Raw genomic sequence first — 20819 nt, 5'->3', positions numbered from 1 at the left:
TAAAAATGCACTGAAAACAGGGCATGTCATAAAAATGTAAGGGAAACAGGGCAAGTCATAAAAATGTAAGGGAAACAGGGCATGTCACAAAAATGTAAGGAAAACAGGGCATGCAATAAAAATGTAAGGAAATAAATGTAAGGAAAACAGGGCATGTCATAAAAATGTAAGGAAAACAGGGCAAGTCATAAAAATGTAAGGAAAACAGGGTGTGTCATAAAATGTAAGGAAAACAGGGCAAGTCATAAAAATGTAAGGAAAACATGGTGTGTCATAAAAATGTAAGGAAAACAAGGCACATCATAAAAATGTAAGGAAAACAGGGCACATCATAAAAATGTAAGGAAAACAGGGCATGTCACAAAAATGTAAGGAAAACAGGGCAAGTCATAAAAATGTAAGGAAAACAGGGCATGTCACAAAAATGTAAGGAAAACAGGGCATGCCATAAAAATGTAAGGAAAACAGGGCGTGTCACAAAAATGTAAGGAAAACAGGGTGTGTCATAAAAATGTAAGGAAAACAGGGCGTGTCACAAAAATGTAAGGAAAACAGGGCGTGTCATAAAAATGTAAGGAAAACAGGGAAAGTCATAAAAATGTAAGGAAAACAGGGTGTGTCATAAAAATGTAAGGAAAACAAGGCACATCATAAAAATGTAAGGAAAACAGGGCATGTCACAAAAATGTAAGGAAAACAGGGCAAGTCATAAAAATGTAAGGAAAACAGGGCATGTCACAAAAATGTAAGGAAAACAGGGCAAGTCATAAAAATGTAAGGAAAACAGGGCATGTCACAAAAATGTAAGGAAAACAGGGCATGTCATAAAAATGAAAAACTTGTTGGGGTCCCAGGAAAGCAGGAGATCACAGACTGTGTGCAGCTGGTAAACAATATTTTTGCCATGTGGACTGGTATGGATGTTGAAGAAAGCAAAATAGAAGGGGGATATCACACACCATGGAGGCCTCACAGTGAAGGAGACAGATACTTCAGATTGATAATTGTTTTTCCTGAATTTTACTACAGGCAAGATTAGGAAAATCTTCCTAAAAGCAAATGTGGGATGTTGGAGATGTTGCTCAAGGGCAGCCAGGTAGTTAGGTTCTCATTTTTTCATGTCTGTCCAAAATTAGCAGAATTCAAGAGAGTATTAGCAGAGTTTACAGTGAAAGTGTTTGGAAATACTATCAGAATTGCACCTTCTCTGTTTCTTTTAAGTTGACAGGAGGAGGAAGAATTGACTAAACAAGAACAGATACTTCTGGCACTGATACTGCTATTAGGGAAAAATGCATTACACATAATTAGTATTAGGATATCTGAAATAGAAAGATTATCAGATGACATGATGATGGAGGGAGAAGGGTAGCCGCAATGGTGCAGAGGTTAGCATTGTTACCACACAGCAAGAGGTTCTCTGGTTCAATTCTCGGCTAGGGTGCCTTGTGTGTGTGGAGTTGGCATGTCCTCCCTGCAGCTGTGTGGGTTTCCTCCAGGTACTCCGGTTTCCTCCCACATTCCAAAGACATGGAGCAGGTAAATTGGACACTATAAATTGGCCCTAGGTGCGAGTGTATGTGTGAGTGAGTAGTACAGATAAACTACCATGGCATGGCTAGCCACCTGGCTATGTAAACCTTGGCTTGAGATGACTGCCACTGCTGAAGTGACACCCGGACTCCATGTGCAAAATGGGAAAAAGGGGTTGAGGATGGAAGGAGGGAGAAAAGCAAACCAAAATGAAGACGACAGGCGACAACATCTCTAGCCTCGAAAATATTCTTCATTGGGCCTCTTCTGAAATAAAATATGAAACCTACATTCTTGGTGACGTTAACATAGATTGGAATAAAATTAACACACCTTCTCCCTCCCTGTCCATTAACCTCTACAACTTCTCCCAAGTAATCCACTCAAAAACTCATCCTAACAAAAACCATCCCCCTGGTTCCATCATTGACTGGATCTTAGTCTCTCACCCACACAAAATAACTCTTTCTGGCACTGTCCCTGACTCCTTCAGTGACCATCTCCCTGCCTTTATTCACCGCTCAGCCAACTCCATTCAATATCAACACCACTACATTCAAACATGTAACCTTCGCAACTTCAATCCCACAATCTTCTCAAATATTCTTAAACAAATAAACTGGCAAACTCTAAACTCTCTCCCCCTTGACAACGCCGTTGAACATTTTAACTCTGTCTTCCTAAATACTCTCAACTCCCTAGCCCCTCTAAGAAACAAACGTGTCAAAGCCAATTCTGCTCCTTGGCTGTCCAATGAAACAAAACAAAGCATGCACCTCGGGGACAAATCCTGGAAGCATTACCAGAAAAATAAAACGTCTTCTACCTTACTTCAGTATACCCAACTCCGCAACCAAGTAAAGAAATTAATCTCCTCAGACAAAAAAAACTTTTATAATAAACTACAAACCAACAATATGAAAAACTCAAAACAATTCTGGAAATCAGTCAATTCCCTTCTGCATCCAGGGTCCAGGAATAACCCCTGCCCTGACCCTAGTTTAACTGACTTGAAGCTGAGCTCTCACTTCAACACTTTCTTTACTGAATCCATAGCTAAGCTCACAAAAACTTTCCCTAAAAACAATTCTCCCAACTCTCCCTCCACTTTACCCAACAACACTAACAACTGCCCTCTTAACTTCCAGATCAAACCAGTTTCAACCATTTTTATAAAAAGGTTCTTATCTAAACTAAAGCCTTGCTCCAATGCCCCTGACAATATACCCTCCTCCTTCCTTAAATGTGCTGCAGAAGGCATAGCTCTCCCTATCAGTATCCTCATTAACAGATCCTTAAAAGAGTCTTATGTACCCAAACTCTGGTGCTCAGCCTACATCCTACCTCTTCACAAAGGTGGAAAAAACATTAACATTTCCAATTTCCGTCCAATCGCCCTTCTATCCCCTATATCTAAAATATTGGAAAAATGTGTTCACCACCAACTTATGCTTTTCCTAATCCAGAATCACCTAATAACACCCACCCAACATGGCTTTCGCCCTGGCCACAGCACTATAACTGCCTTAATATCCTTCCTAGAAACAATCAATCAAGCTCGAGATTCTGGACTACTAGTATCCACACTACTGCTAGATCTATCTAAAGCTTTCGACGCCATCTCCCATAAACACCTTCTCTCTCATCTCGCCAACCTCAATCTCTCTCCCACTTCTCTAGCCTGGTTCTCCAGTTACCTATCTGACAGATCCCAAGCCGTTAGATGGAAGAACTCTACCTCCTCCTTGCCAACACCAACTGGCGTTCCCCAGGGATCCATCCTAGGACACTTACTTTTCAACATCTTTATTAATAACCTCCACACTGCCATCCCCGATACAACAGTCATCCAATACGCTGATTACTCTACCTTAGTCTGTGCCGCCTCTAACCTACCTGAGCTACTAACCAAAACCCAAATTGCATTTTCCACTATAGAGAACTGGATGCAACAAAACCATCTCTCCCTCAACTCTAACAAATCTAAAATACTACTCTTCCCTCCTACTAGGGCTTTCTCCTTTGACAAAAACGCTTTTATAGTCCTAAGCCAAACTAACACTGCTATTGAAGTTGTCCCCTCCGCAAAACTTCTTGGCATTACTATAGACGAAAACCTGAAATTTGACATCCACATACAACAAAACAAAACAAAGAAAACCCACCAAAATTTAGGTATGCTCTACCGAACAACCGCTTTCTTACCAACTCCTCTAGACATTCCCTGGCAACTACCTACCTTCTACCTACACTACTCTACGGCGCCCTTCTCTTAACTAATCTGTCTTCTTCTATCATCTCTAAACTTGAAACTTGCTATAATAAGGTCTCTAAATTTGCCACTAATTCCAAAACCTCAACTTACCACTGCCTTTCCCTACAATCTCTAAACTGGCTAGAACTATCTAACCACCTAGACTATCTCCAACTAACCACAGCTCACAAATTAATATTTTATCCTGAAAAATGCCCAGCCATAACAAACGTCCTTCCTCCATACATCCTGAATAGATCTCTGAGATCCGAACACCAAAACTTTGTCTCCATCTACAAACCAAAACGTCCCGCTGGCCAACTACTTCTCTCCTTCTCACTAGGTAAGAAACGGAACTCTCTTCCCCCTTCTCTCAGGAATATACCCAACACAGAATCATTCAAGACCCAACTATTCCTATACCTATCATCCAAACAGAAATGCTCCTGCTTCCACCCTACATAAATTCTACTGAATGCCCCCACTGACTATTCTACATTGCTTGCATTTACTTCTACTCTCCTAAAATAGACTCAGCAGTCTTTCTCTGACTAATGAATTTCTTCCTTAACACTACAAACTGTAAATACTGTACATATCAGTACCACCAATGTATAAAAAAAAAAATGTTCCTATTCTTACAGATATTTGTATCATATTGTATTGAATTGATATTGCAGTAATGGGCGTTCTCTATTATCTATTAGCTGTGTTGTTTGATTTACATCTTATGCATCTGCATTTCTGAATGTATGAATTCTATTCTTGTATTTTACTTTAACATAATGTAACCTTCATTGCATTTGTATTGCTTACGGAGCTTTTCTACCCGGGCCTCCACTGAAAACGGGCACTTTTAGGCCCAGTGGACTTCCCCGGTAATCAAACTGAAAATAAATAAATAAATAAAAGGCAACTGTGCAAAATGGGTGAGTTGGTTGATGTATAAACTGGAAAATAAGGGAACTAAAGAACAGCGATCAGTAACGTTTAGAGCCTGCCATAGTGGTAGTTGTATATTTTTTTTGGGGGGTGGTAATATCCAAAGATATACAGGAGATGTAGGAGAAATAATAGTAGTGCCTAGACAATAATGTTTATAGTTGGAACTACTAAATATTTTGTTCATTGTGTGTTTATAGTGCATCTGTTTAAATTACAAATGTAATGAAGTTTGTGGCAGTTTATTTGTAAATGAAATAAAGCTTGCAAGTTGAAAACATACATGGGGAAAGTATGTATAGTGCGGCTGTTCCAATTGCCAACTGTGCAATATTTCTTTTTTGGGAAGGTTGTTTTTCTCATCATCTCCTGAGCTATCATCCTAGTAGCCATCATGGTTTTCTTGTTTAGGTCCCTGATCTCATTACCCCCGTGGCTATCCTGATGCAAGCTCCACCAAACCAGGGAATGTAATGTGCCTGGCACACCTGACACATGCATGCATTGATAAATGCATCGCCACCAATTACAAAGACATTCCCTAGTGATTCTTGTATAGTGCCAACCCAGTATATACCTGGTGCTTTCTCCCAACCTCCACTAGGAATCCCTAGTGCAAGTTTGTGAAGCAGCCTCTCTCCCCAGATGATGGGTGATGTACATTCCAACCTTCCCCAGGTCTATCCTCCAGTATTCAAATCATTAGTCAGTCCTGGGTCACACTCAGGATCTCTCTCCTTCACACATGCAGCCTGATGGTCTATTGCTGTACACCAAAATACATTTCACTGTGGAAAATGGTTAATATGTCACTCTTTCTCCTTCTCACACACCCACACATAAAATGAAAAAGCCCACTATCTTTTTTTAGTTCATGTACCAGGACATATACCCACCATCTCTATTACTAAGGCATCATAATTCTGAGACATTTCAGTTCTGATGGCACTGGCATTGAGCCCAGGTAGCTTCCCTGCTTATCTTTCAAAACAGGTTAGTAAAGAAACCTAGTCAATGGTATTAAGCCTGTAGAGGGAAGAGCCTGCCAAGCTGCTATGGCTTTGGCTGGGGTACACTATTCTGGAGTCCGCATGGTACAATTACTAAGTAAGGTACCACCATCCACTGAGAAAGGGCAGCAGAGTCTAAGATATTTGATGTCTCTCACCAGGCTAGTTTTAGTGACTAAAATTTGCACTTGAACCCTGACAGTAGCACAATGTGCTACTATGCTTTTGTAGTGTGGGTACTCAGGGATATATTCTAAAGACTGCAATGCTGGCATACAGTAGTTTACCAAGACCATAGTGCTGGTACTCGATGATGTTTAGTAAAAGCTACAGTGTTGGCACTTGATAATGTTTACTAAGGGCTGCAGAACTAACACTCACTGATGATTTATGGGTCACAGAGCAGTCACTCAGTAATGTTTTCTAAAGGCTGAAGTTCTGTCACTCAGTAATGTTTAAAACCTGCAGAGGAGGTCGTTGGTAACGTTAATCAATGTCTGCAGTGATGGCACTCAGTAATGTTTACCAGTGGCTGCACTGCTGTCAGTGGTTTTACTAAGGGCAACATCACTGACACTCAGTGCTGATGCTTTTAAGGGCCCAATGTCAACACTAAGTAATATTTAAGGGCTGAAGTGTTGGCACTCAGTACTGTTTTAAAAGCTGCAGTGCTGGCACTCAGTAGTACTTTCTAAGGGCCACAGCACTGGCACTCAGTAATGTTTCAAAGCTGCAACACTGGCATTTGGTAATGTTTATCAAGGGCCACTGCACTAGCACTCAGTAATGTTTAAAAGCTAAACCAAAAAAAGAAATGTAGATACTCCACCAAAGGCTGCCTACTCACAATAAATTCCAAAGAAAAGAAGAAAAAAGCAGATACTGGCCACCACGCTGAGGGTGGTGGTCAGTACCTGCTTTTTTCTTCTTTCCTTTGGAATATTTAAAAGCTGTAGTGCTGGCACGCAGTAATATTTTAAAAGCTGCAGTGGTGGCATTCAGTAATGTTTACCAAGGACCAGAGCACTGGCACTCATTAAAAGCTGTAGTGCACTAGCACTCAGTAATGTTTAAAAGCTGCAGCACTGGCATTTGCTAATGTTTATCAAGGGCCACAGCACTGGCACTCGGTAATGTTTAAAACCTCCAGTGCTGGCACTCAGTAGTGTTTTCTAAGGGTCACAGTACTGGGCACAGAAATGGCACTTGGTAATATCTTCTAAGGACTTCAGCACTATCACTTGATAATGTTTGCAAAGGGAGACAGTCGGTGTTTTCACTTTGAGGTCTCTAACAGCCAAAGCACAGGAACTCAGTAATGTTTGCTAAGGGCTGATGTGCTGCCACTCTGTGATGTTTTCCAAGGGGTGCTGTCTGGTACTCAGCGATGTTACCTAACAGTACTAGTGCTGGCACTCAGAAATGTTTTCTAAGGGCTGCAGTCTTAGCGCTCCTGGTTCTCCAGCAATCAGTAGCGTCACCTGCAATCATTTCTGGTTGTCCAGTTCTAACATGTAGTACTACCCTGTGCAATCAATCTGGGCTCTCCCACCAGCACTGTCACCCACTATAGTTATTTCTGCTCCCCAGTTCCAGCATTCAGTAGCATCCTTGCTGGTCATGCCTGTTTCTCAGTTCCCATATTCAATACCACTCTCTACAGTAAGTTCCTGTTCCCCAGTTCCAGAACTCAGTACCACTATCTGCAGCCACTCTTAGTTCCTCAGTTCCAGAATTTGGTACCACACTCTGTAGTCACATATGGCCCCCTAACTTCAGCATTCAAACAGTTAAAAAAGTATCTCCTGGATGCCTAATTTCAGGATTTGGTACAAACCTGATGGGGAAATAGACATCCAGTCGGGTTCTGGTGTGGGTTTGTTTGGTCGTGGTGTTTCTCCCTCCATGATGACTCGGTCACTGGAGACTTGCAGCACCACAGCGAAGCGATGCCATACAGCACTCCACAGTTCAGAGTTGGTAAACTCCCGCACCAGTGTCAAGTCTCCCTACAGGGCAGAAAAAAATTAGTTTACAGATCCTCAAGTATTTACATCCACACTGTGATCTATAACACATAACTTTTACTTTCTGATGGTTTAATAACATATTACTAGGGATGACTCTTCCATTCAGCTACTGTTCCTTCTTTTTATTTTTATTAACAGACCTTTTTAATGAGATTTTCTTTGACATTAACAGTGGTCTAAGGTTATAACTGTTTTGTGAGGATCACTTACTGTTTACTTCTGGTACAAAGTAGTAAGGACCAGTCCTGCCTAACTACATGCAGTCTGTACAAAAACTGGGTATACAGTTACAACAGCTTCTTTCCTGCACCTTCACTTTACCCTAGTACAATACAGACCTATTTGTGCCCACCAAGACTCACTTCCTTGTCCAGACTACATAACTAGCCTCAGCAAGTCAAAATCTTCTCATCAAATTCCAATAGAAAGCAAGACTAGTACCTGGTATGACAGACTAAAGGCACAGTCATGGCTATCACTGTGGGAGGGGGATATAGGCCTCTCGTACTGTGCATCCAGCAGTTTACTAGGTTTTGGGAGGTGAGGAGTCCAGTGCCAGCAGCCATTTACATTCCAAATACTATGTGCCAAAGCTAGCAATTCTGTAGCCTCTGCAAGCCACCCAGTCACTGGACACATTCTCCTCCTTCTGAGGAAAAGATGACACAAATGCGTCCCTACAGTTTCCAAACCTGGCGTTCCCAATAGCATAAGTTATAAACTAACCAGTATATATACTGAAAAGAGAAAGGAATCTGTGTATATATATATACATACACATATATATATATATATATATCTATATATATATCTATATCTATATATATATATATATATATATATATATATCTATATCTATATATATATATATATATATATATATCTATCTATATCTATATATATATATATATATATATATATCTATATCTATATCTATATATATCTATATATATATATATATATATATATATATATATATATATACACACACATGTACACACACACACACACACACACACACACACACACACACAAAGCACCTAGCAGGGTCACCAAGTTTAACAATGAGTCAGTTGTGATTGAAAGTCAAATACAGAATCATAAATGTACAATTTGACTTTTGTTTAGGTTCATAAGTTAGGTAAAGTGTTCAAGCCTTACAGCTTTCAAGGGATACTATGTTAGTAATTGTTGGATCAAACATCATAGCCCCAGCACAATCATCCAAAGACTTCTTAAAATTTACTAGACTAGTCTCACCTGTAATATATTAAGGTAATTTATTCCATAATTGTGCCATCCTGTATGTTATACAACAATTTCTATTATTTTTATTACATAACTCATACACACAACTTTAAATGAGGATTGCTATATGTCTTTGGATTATTATATACTTCTAAACCCTACAAAGACTGAAGGAAAGAGTCATTAAACACATTCTAGCTAACATAAGTTGACCCCTGATATATTTATAATGGAGGGTATAAAGACCCACCGAAACACATCTATCCTTATAGTATAACCGCTTAATATCAGGTATTATTTTTGTAAATCTACATTGTACTGAATCTATACAATAAAGCTATTGATTAGTAAGAGTACAGAACACTATATTGTATTCCAAAATTGATCTGATATCATCATCATCAGTCCCCTTTTTTTTCCCATTTTTCTCCATGGGGTCAGGGTATCATGTTAACTGTCACCAACTCTCTTGATTCAGTGCCACACTCCTGCCTTCTTCAACACTCATGCCTGACTGTCACAGATCTTCTTTCACACAATCCATCCACCTCTGTGCTGGACATCCTTGCTTCCTCTTACATTCTTCCTGTCTGTCCCAAATCTTCCTCACCAGATTGTCTTCTGCTTTTCTATACATGTGCCCAAACCACTGCAATCTGTTCTCTTTGATCTTTTCTGCAATTGGAGCTATTTTGGCTTCTGCTCTTATGTCATTTCTTCATCTGTCTCACATTGCGCATCCTACCACCTTTCTCAGGCACTTCATTTCCATCACCTCTAGCTTCTTCAACTGTTCGACCTTTACTGCCCAGGTTTCTGTACCATACTGGTCACACCACTGTCTTGTACATGTTACTTTTCAGCTTCTTTGGCATTCTTCTGTCATAGACTACACCTGATACTCTATGCCATTTGGTTGCAGCCCCTCTGATTCTAGCTTTGACATCTTCATTCACACTACCCTTCTTCTCAACTACCCCTCACAGATACTTGAAGCTGTTTACCTGTTCCACTATCTTCTCTTCTATCTCTATTCTCAGCTTCATCTGTTTTCCCCAATTTGCTGCCATTACCACCATCTTATCTGTGCTTAGTTTCATCCCATGTGCATTCAGATTTGCATTCCATTCTCCTATCCTTTGCTGAAGTTCTATATATATATATATATATATATATATATATATATATATATATATATATATATATATATATATATATATATTGTAACTAAACTTGCTAAGATCATAACCTCTCTCACTGTAAAGGTTTTGAGAATCAAACCCATCTGTCTCAATGCCTTATTACAAATGGCTCTCACACCATTTTCAAAACAAAAACTGGAATTAATTAGTATACCAAGATCCTTATATTCACTAACTTCCAATAAATCAAATGTAGACAATGTAACAGAGCTCCTTAATTTTTGTTTGTCAAAATATATATTACAGTTTCTCTAAATGAAAGGTTAGCCTACTTAATAATCTTCATTATTATAAAAAAAATTACAATCGTCTGTGCACTTAACCAACCAACAATGACCATTGCAGTCTGAGCACAGATCCCTGAGGAACACCTGATCTCACCAGTGCTGGATCTGACTTTTTTATTTAATTACAACTCTTTGAGTTCTGCCTCTGAGCCAAAGATTAATCCTTCTGCATAAATACTGATTAACCTTATATTGTTCCAGTGCCAAATCAACAGTGTGAAATGACAGTAAGTCAAAAGCTTTAGTTAAATCCAAATAGATTACACCTGTGCTAATTCGCCATTTCTACAACCCTAAAGCTGTAATATAAAAGCTTGACAAGTGTATACTGGCCTTTAAAAAAATGTTGAAAAATATCAAGCAATGCAAGATTATTTTCTTTAAGCATGATTTCACTAATACATCTTTCAAAGTATTTGCATAACATTGGTGGTAGACTTGCTGGACAATAATTTTGCATTGCTGTCTTATCTCCAGATTAAAAAATTGGAGTAATTAATGACTCCTTCCAGGAACTTGGTATGTACCCATTACAGATTATATAATTAAATGTCCTAGTTAATATACTCACTAAATAATCTTTTATATTAACCAACAGAATTCCAAGAATATAATCTAGTCTACTCAATGTATCATTTTTAATTTTATTTAAGGCTCTTAATAACATCTTGTTAGTAATACTAGGACATTTTGTCTTACAATAATTTTTTTCTAACACAAATTGAGAATAACAATCACATTATATTTATTAGGTATCAACTCATGATCACTAATCATTGACCCACCTACAAAAACAGAATTAATGTGATCAGTTTAATTCCAGAAGGAGTTAGTGTATTTATAAATTTTTGTAGTGCTTGTGTGATCGTTTGCCAAAAAATCATATTTTATTTTTTTTCATTTCTTATACTTAATAGTTCCTTATTTCTCAACCTTAACTTCTTTTTATTAAACGTATTTGGAAATGTACAGTAAAGATAAGAAACCACCTTTTTCTTATTATATAATCTGTTCAGATCATAGTTCCACCATACTGGAAATTTATTTTTGGAATGTATTGCACTAAACCAAGTTGTCCCAGCTACACTGTTATGCAATAGAGACTCTATATTATCATCAACCCCATTAACTGACTCAGCCATCTCTACCCAAAGATAGCCAATTATTCTTTAACTGATAATAATCAATTAGACCATAATTATAAAGTTTGGTCCATACTCTCAATTTACCATTAGCAATTTCAAATGAGAAATCCAAATATATTCAATTAAGACTGTATTATACATACACCTAACAAATCAAGGATATTACTACTTTGAGTCAGTTCCAAAATTAATTGTGTAATATCATGATACTCGAAAATCTGTTTTTCACAATAATTTCCTCCTTCATCTGCTTGCCCAGGATAATTAACATCATGCATCAGTATAAGAGCTGTATAATCTAAATTCATATTTAAAATCGATAATCATAGTGCCTATCTAAATCCATTAAACATGCATGATAATAAAGTGTCAGTGTTAGAGGATCATACAACAATATCCCATACGCTTGGACTATTGCACAGTGCACCTCAGCAATAGTCACTGCTTGTTTAGAAGAAATTGAATTTCTAACCCATAAATGGTATGCCTCCATCTCTCTTGCTTGTTTGTACACATTCAAATTGGTTATATCCTGTAACAGCAATAAATTCATATCCCTCAGAACATGCAATACATTTTAACTCACTTCCTTTGTTCTCCAAGTTTGGGCATTACAACAGAAACATTTTAAATTAAATTTCTTTTTTCTATTGTACAAATGGATTTGCTTATGTGAGGCCCTAAAAAGGTTCAACACATATCTTAAACAATCCTTACAGAACCTTAGATACATAATAATTACAATGAACTCCATCCCTTGAAAACATTTAATCACAACAAACTCCATCCCTTGAAAACATTTTTAAATAACTGGCATAGTTTTTCCAGTGTTTTCATTAATTTAATATTGTAGACCACATGCAGTTGTTTTAGCCAATTATTAAATAATTTGGCGTTCGACCATCGGTAATCCAACCAAAGCAAGCTGGGAAGGATATCACATAATGCAAACTCTAGATTTAATGCTTCAAATTACTCAATTGTTTCAAAAATGACATTTTACATCTTATTTAATGGTGTATACCTTAAATCATAGGTACTTCCCATGCAAAATAAATTTATTATAGGTTGGTGTAACTCTAGTTAACCTTGATAATAAATCTAAACAATCAATTAACTTTAACCTGGCAAACAGGAAAATGTAATATGCTATTTAATAATGTTATTTGAGTAGCAATGCATTTTACATGCGAGTCCCCAGCTACAAGTAGTTCAGAATAACATCCTTTTCCACTGTTAACTGTTAAGAAATAAAACCAGACTCTTCACTGTGTCCATTAATATCTTTATTTTCACTAATTACCCCTTTCAAAGCTCTTCTGCTAAGCATTCTTACCAATGAGATCTCTTGCCATCCTTCATTCTACCCACTAATACTATTATTATCATAACTGGAGCAAGAGTTTTATGAAATATTACAAGTTAAAAAATAAGAAAGATTCTCCTTCAAACATTCTGCGTTCTAAACAACAACCTCTTTACTAGAATGAATAAAACAGTGATGTTAATTACATCACCTGAACTATATTTGGCTTCACACTCATTAAACATCTTATTCAAATTAGGAGATGGAGGACCCTCTAATGGTGTAAACCTCTTATGCTTTGAGCTATACCCTTCAACCAAAAAATCATCACTCAGATCTTATCTATGATCTATTTATTTTCTTATGCTTAATATTAGTTATACCAATGTCAACTTTTGCAACAAGGGTCAAATGTTTTACCCTAAACTAAAATTGCACTATTACAATTTTCCTCCACACAGTTAGTTTTATATTTTGAAACATTACAACAATCTGATTTCTTTGTAGAATGACTATCTACTCCCTTTATTACAGCATGCTATAAGTCACCTTCATGTATCCCTGAAAGAGAGGGCATAACCAATGATTTATCCACAAAAACTTTAGAATTAACCAGATCTTTCCTAAATTGTTCTTACTGTTCCATACTAACAGATAAAACCGTCTCATTTAAAATAACACTTGATGAACTAAATTAAATCTCCTCTACTAAATTTCTCACTGTGGAAGATGTACTAACACTGTTTTTCTTCACTCTACTGGCAATGCCAGCTTTCTTCTTCCTCTTAACTGGAGTTTTAACTGACTTAAAAAGTAAACTTTTTCCAACTTGCTTTCAACCTTAATCCTTTTTTAACTTCGGACTGATCAATCATACCTCCCTCGTTTCCATCCCTTCTTTCCGTTATTATTACTTTTTATATCAGAATGCTCTGACTGCCAAGTTTTAACAAATTCAGAAACAGTCCTTAATCTGACTCCACTACTGGATGTATATCCAGCTTGAGAATCACACAATTTACTATTTAAAATTAAACTTAAATCTTCCAGATATTTACAATTAATACACTTTTGTTCGCAATCTGAATCTATAAGCAATACTCCACAAGTTATACATTTACCAAAATACTTCTGATTAATCAAATCTTCAAGCACATAAGAAATTTAAAGAATCCATAATAATCAATTGCAAACTCTTATACTTTTACCTAACAAATACCCAAGTTATTATTAAGCCATAATGACTTAAATGCCACAACACTCAAGCACCATCAAACAGCAGAAAATAGAGGCCACTCGAGAGCTGAACAGTTACAGTTCAGCTCACCCTGCCCCAGGCAGGAAGACACGTCCCCACCCATTAAAAATTAGAAGTTATGTACCTACCATAACGTTCCATGTTAGTTGTCTTCTCTCGCCTTCTTTCTTGCTGGATGGGTTCGGAGCCGATCCTCGGCTCCGACTTGCTTTAGCTCGAGAACTCCTTTTACCAGCTCGAGGCAACCCCATATCTCATGATGCAAGGCGGAACTACCTCAGATCTCGTTTGGTAGCTAACTTACCCTGCTAAAGACTATCCTAAAAGAATTAGGAACAATGGTTCCTAAAAGAAATCCTCCTAACAACGTCCGGAGGAAACAATCTAATAGGAACTCTCCAAGATCTGTCCAGGCCAGGGGAAGGAGGGATAGAAAGAAGGCGAGAGAAGACAACTAACATGGAATGTTATGGTAAGTACATAACTTCTAAATGTTAAGTTGTCAATCTCGCCTTCATTCTTGCTGGATGGGACCGCGTCCCTAGCACCTGTATCCCGGGTGGCTCAATGGAACAGACTCTTGAGAACTGTGGAACCAAAACTGGCCCTATCTCTAGAGACCAAGTCCAACTTGTAATGAGAAACAAAGGTATGCGTGGCCCAAGTAGCTGCTGCACAAATGGTATCAATGGGTAGTCTATCCTGAAAAGCTGCAGAAGTGGATAGACTCCTGGTTGAGTGTGCTTTAGGCTTAGAAGATAGCTGTTTGTCCCTGAGAGAGTATACACAGGAAATAGTGGAAGTCAACCATCTGGATAAGGTCACTTTAGATACTGGAAGACCTATCCTGTTTTCTGCATAGGAGACAAATAATTGGTCCGATTTTCTGAATTGTTTAGTTCTATGCAAATAGTACCTGAGCTGACAATGGACATCCAAAAAATGCAGTTTCTGTTCAGCTCTGTTGGAATAGTTCGGGAAAAAGACTGGTAGGTCTATAGATTGGTTAATGTTGGTTTGAGATACGACTTTGGGAAGAAAGGAAGGGTTAGTTCTTAATGATACCCTGTCCTTATGAAAAACCAAATAAGGGGAACGAATGCAGAGAGCTTGAATCTCGGAAACCCTTCTTGCAGAAGTGACAGCCAGTAAAAATATAGTTTTCCAGGTCAATAACTTCAAAGAACATGAAGCAGACGGTTCGAAGGGAGGCAGTATCAAGGATGCCAACATTAAGTTCAGATCCCATTGCGGAGGAGGATACTTTATAGGTGGTTTTAGGAGGAAAACTCCTCTGAGAAAGGCCTTGCATAACCTATGAGACATAATGTTATTGTCATGCAGGCCAACATGATACTTAGAAATAGCAGCCAGTTGTACTTTGACTGTAGATGACGAGGATCCTGAATGAAAAACCTCCGCCAGGAAATCTAAAACCGAATGTACAGGAGCAGTAAAGGGGTCAATATTTCTGGAATTAAATAGAAAACGCCACTTGCTAGCATATACAGTCCTAGTGGACGACTTCAAGGAAGAGACTAAAATGTCTCTGACTGAGTCCAAAATCATCGGTAGCCTGGCTAGGGTAGGAAGTGGAGCAACCAAGCAGTGAGGTTGAGAGAATGAATGGCCCGGTGCTGCTGACCCGATTGGTGGATCAAGAGACCCGGAACTGGGTCCAGATGCCAGGGCTGCACCAGAAGATGACGATGCAGAGACGGAAACCAAATTTGTCGAGGCCAATATGGGGCAATGGGGATCAACTTGGCTCTCAAACGGTGGCTTTCTGAATGACTTGTGGAATCAAGGGAAAAGGAGGAAAAGCGTACAGAAGTCCCAATCCTGGGTTAGAGAGTCTCTCAGGGGTTGGCCTGGAAGGGGAAAGACAGTGAAGAAATCGGGGCACTTGTTGTTTTGAGGAGTAGCAAAAAGATCGCAACAAGGAGTGCCCCACTTCAGAAAAATCTGATCCACTACAGATTGATTGAGAGACCACTCTTGAGGCATCAGAATGGATCTGCTCAGCCTGTCCGCTAATAGGTTGGACCTGCCGGGGATGTGCGTTGCTATCAGAAACCGCTGAGAAGAGATCGCCCACTGCCAAAGTCTGAGAGCTTCTCGACATAACGGATAGGACCTGGTCCCGCCCTGCTTGTTGATGTACCAGACTATGGACATGTTGTCCGTCTGTACTGCAATAGTCCCCGTGGGAAGAAAGTCGGTGAGGGCTTGCAACGTCAAAAGCACTGCTCTCATCTCCAGGACATTTATGTGCAGATGGTATTCTATGGGTTGCCACATCCCGTGGACCATCCTGCCCTGATAATGCCCCCCCCACCCGATTAGAGAGGCATCCATAGTGACCGTGGCAACTGGAGGAGGGGGAATAAAGGGTCGGCCCTGATGAAGAAGAGGGGAAGATATCCACCAGTTCAGATGAGCTCGGCACGACTGTGTTACCAAGATTTCGTGCCTCATCGGGAGACTGTGGTACGACCACTGCGTGAATAGCATCCACTGCAGAAGACGCATGTGGAAGCGAGCCAGTGGTAGAAGAACAATGGCCGCAGCCATAAGACCTAGAACCTTCAGTATAAATCTGGCTTTGATCTTGTTGCTTTGCAAAAGAAGCTGAACAAATTTTTGGATGTCCAGAATTCTTTGATCTGTTAGTCTGGCTAACATTTTGACGGTGTTTAATTCTGCCTTTAAAGGTGATAGATTGGCAAGGCAGCAGAGAAGATTTTTCAAGTTTACTGAAATTCCCAAACTCCTGCAAAGCTGTAGAGTGTAGTCTCTGGACTGAAGGAGCTGACACTTGGTGGTGGCGGAGAGGAGCCAGTCGTCCAGATAGGAACACCTGGAATCCTCGACGTCTCAGATGAGCTGTGACCACTGCCATGCATTTGGTAAACACTCTGGGGGCTGAAGTGAGGCCAAAGGGCAGGGCTCTGAATTGGTAATGACTGGTCCCTAGCCGAAGCGGAGAAACCTTCTGGAGCGTCTGTGAATCTTTATGTGATAGTACGCATCCTGAAGGTCTATAGAGCACATCCAGTTGTCCTTGCCCAGAAAGGGCAGAATGGACTGAAGCGTGACCATCTGGAATCTTGCCTTCTTGACAAATCTGTTCAGATTGCTCAGGTCTAATATTGGTCTCCAATCACCCGTCCTTTTGGGGACCAAAAAGAATCTGGAGTAGATGCCGGATCCTACCTGGTCTGCTGGCACAGCCTGGACGGCTCTTTTTTCTAGGAGCTTTGAAACCTCCTGTTCTGCCAAATCCCTTTGACAGGGTGAGATGTCTGGAAGGGATTGTAGAGTCGGAAACCTTTTGAAGGGGATTTTGTAACCCTCGGATATAATCGACTGTACCCACATCTCTTGAGATAGGGATTGCCAGGCTACTGGGTACAGCGAAATCCTTCCCGACTGCCTCCAAGGGTGGACAGTCGGGCAACACCTCAGGGATGCTGAAAGGGATTCTCAGGAAGAGACTCCCTGTTGCCCTGGTTCTGAGGACCCCCTGCCTCTAGGGCGGCGTATTATTGTTACCCCTCTGCCTCTGGGGGTAAACTGACCATGTGTGTCCGGTGTAGCTCCTTGGGCTTTACGGAACCACATCTTCCCCCCCCTTCTGACCCTTGGGGTATGGTCTAGAAGGAGTGGAAAACTGGACTCCAACGGCAGAAAGAGTTTTACCGTCCTGCTCACACCTGGTCAAGGTATCCTTCACCTGAGGTCCGAACAAAGCCGAACCATCAAAGGGGGTATTAGTGAAGGAAAGGGGTCCGCAAAATTACAAAGCCGCATCCAGGCTTGGCGTCTAAGAGCAACTCCTGTGCCTGCGGCTCTGCTCGCTCCGTCGGCCGCATAGGATATGAGCCGCATGGAGGAGTTAGATATGGAATTCAGGATAGCAAGCTGCGAGGCAATCTTTTCCTGAGCCCCAGCAGCAGAAGGATCCAGGACTACTTCTCCCAGTTCCTTGAGAACATCTCGTTGAAGCCTGGTGAAGTGACAAAGATAATTCAGCGAGCATAGCAAAGGTCGCTGAAGAAAACATCCGCTTTCCATACCTGTCCATGGTCCTAGAGTCCTTATTAGGAGGATGGACAGGTACTGAAGGATCCGCCAGTTCCTTCTTAGTGGCAGCCGCCACCACCATAGCATCCACCGGAACACCCTTGGAAAGGAACTGTTTGTCCGAAGGGGCCGTAATGAATTTGGATGGTCTTCTGAGGACAGGTTCCACAGAATCTGGAGCCGCCCATGCCTTACGAGCCACTACCTGCATAAGTGGGTCGAAAGGCGGAGACACCCAGGAGGTGGAGGGTCGGGATCCAAAAGCCTCCAGGTATACCGACTCATCCTCGGAGGGGTCAATGGAGGCCAATTCCCCTCTGTTTGAGGAGCTCAAGGATGTCTGAAAAGAGACATCCTCAGAGGGGGGGAACCCTCCGACTCATCTAAGTCGGTATCAGATGTAATAGACTCAGGGGAGTCTGTGTGTTTCCTCTTACACATCCTCTTCCGAGGGGGTTCCCCTGCAGGATCAGGAGAAACCTCGGAAGAGGAGGAAATTCCCAGTGGGGAAACCTGGGGCGATGGATCCCTGGGCCTGTGAGCAAGAGGCTGGCAAGAGGCATCTGCAGGCACTGAAGAGGGAGGAACTAGAGGGATGGACCGTTGACCAGGCTCAGAGGCCAGGACACTCCTCATCACCTCAAAGGCTCCTCTCCCGGAGGCGGAACACACCAAGAAACAGGAATGGCCGGCTCCAGAGAGAGAAGGCTCAAGGCCGATGTCGAAGCCCGAGAGGAGAGCGGGTCGGACAAGGGTCCGATGCCACTAGCCCCTCGAGCCGACAGTGGAAACCGGATCCTCCAAGGAAGGTCTCAAGGAGGAGATCGGAGCCGAAGGATGTATCGGCTCCGGCATCGAAACAGTCGCTGTCGAGAAGCTCCAGCTCCGAACTGCGGTGTGGAGTTGGAGGAGGAAGTTCAAGGATTGGGGCTATAGCAAGTCTGTTGAGACGGGCTATGGAGCATTTGGGCCAGTGCCTGAGACTTCAACAGCCTGCTTACCACCCTCTCTAAATCGTGGTCAGACAGCCTGGAAGATCTCGAAGATCGGCTCGATGGCTCCGCTCCGACAAAAGAGGAGACCCCGGGCCGAGTGGATACTCAGTATAGAAGGGGACCGGGATCTCTGCCATCGGAGCTGAAGTCCCTTGAACCCCAGATGGAGCCGAGGATATCTCGGCACCGATGCTGGATAAAGTATCGGCTCCAGCCGGAGCCGACAAGGCCACAGTAGTCAGGGTGTCGGCGCCGAACCCACTACTTGCAAAGAAGATGTATCGGCTCCAGCCGAGGCGAGCCACGAAGGAGGCTTGGACACTGTAGCCTGAGCCTTGGTGGTTTAGGAGGTTTTCCTGACCCTAATTTAGGAGGAGAACCTTCAGGCTTAAGTAAGCCTCGGAGGATGAGTTTATTCCTCCTTTCCTGCAGGACTCTCTGGCTAAAAGCATGACATAAAGCACAGGAGTCCTGCAGGTGCAAAGGCCCCAGGCAATAAACACAAGAAGTGTGACCGTCTGTCAGAGACATTTTCTGACAGCACTGGTCACACAGCCTGAGACCTTGCCTTCTTTTGACATCCTAGGAGGATGGAAACACAAACAATCCCAACAAACACACAAATTAATCCCTTACACAAACACACAGGAAGGGAATAACCAATGGGGAATTAGGCCTGACTAAAAAAAAAACTTTAGATAAAGATTATAAAAGGTTTAAAAACAAGGGAATAGGGTGGGCTGTAACTAAGTACAGACTAAACTGACACTAAAAGGGAAAATTAAACCCCTAACTACACTTTTTCTTATTTCACAAGAAAAAACTTACCTCAGCTGGCAAAGGAGACCTCTTTCGCTAAGCGGCAAACGAGATCTGAGGTAGTTCCGCCTTGCATCATGGGATATGGGGTTGCCTCGAGCTGGTAAAAGGAGTTCTCGAGCTAAAGCAAGTGCCGAGGATCGGCTCCGAATCCATCCAGCAAGAATGAAGGCGAGATTGACAACTTAACATGCATGTACTTTCAGTACTGTAAAACTACATGCAATAAAAAAAAAATCAAAGTTTCTCTACTCGTGTTCTTAAAAGGAGGGCACCAGGGAAAAGTTCATAGCACAAGCACCATCAAAAAGCAAAATACACTGTCCCCTCAACAGCAGAACAGTCATCGTTCAGCACACAGGCCCAGACAGAAAGACACACCTCCTTTTAAACAGTGCATACTTTCAGTGCTGTACAGTTAAATAAAATGACAAAATCAAAGTTTATAGGTTCATAGGTTCACAGGTGTGTAGTAGGCTAATGGCCCTGGAGCCTTTACAAGCTTAGCCAATATGATTACCCTGGCATTGTGCCACCCGACCTTAGTTCCCAGTGCTTCTGTCGAGTAGAGTCACTGGAGTGATCCTGGGGTGAATTTTCTATTTCCCATCCACGCAGCAAGATTTCTCTTGAAGAGGGCCAGTGAGGTGCTCCACTTGACGTGTATGGGAAGTCTATTCCATAGCATGGGCAGTCTCTGGGTT

At 41.1% G+C, this 20819-nt stretch overlaps 1 protein-coding gene across 1 annotated transcript in view; it reads right to left on the bottom strand.

The window, feature by feature from the left end:
- STK36 (serine/threonine kinase 36) overlaps positions 1-20819 on the bottom strand; it is a 786440-nt gene that overhangs the window by 174024 nt on the left and 591597 nt on the right. Inside the window, exon 23 of the mRNA XM_044086614.1 lies at positions 7577-7748. Coding sequence (XP_043942549.1) covers positions 7577-7748 — 172 coding nt within the window. The remainder of the gene's footprint in view (positions 1-7576; positions 7749-20819) is intronic.

This window comes from Protopterus annectens, chromosome 10.part0 (assembly GCF_019279795.1).
Source record: "Protopterus annectens isolate FY-2018-M chromosome 10.part0, PAN1.0, whole genome shotgun sequence".
Classification (NCBI taxonomy): Eukaryota; Metazoa; Chordata; order Ceratodontiformes; family Protopteridae; genus Protopterus; species Protopterus annectens.
Note: the sequence above shows the minus strand (reverse complement) of the source record. Positions and strands in the feature narration are given on the sequence as shown.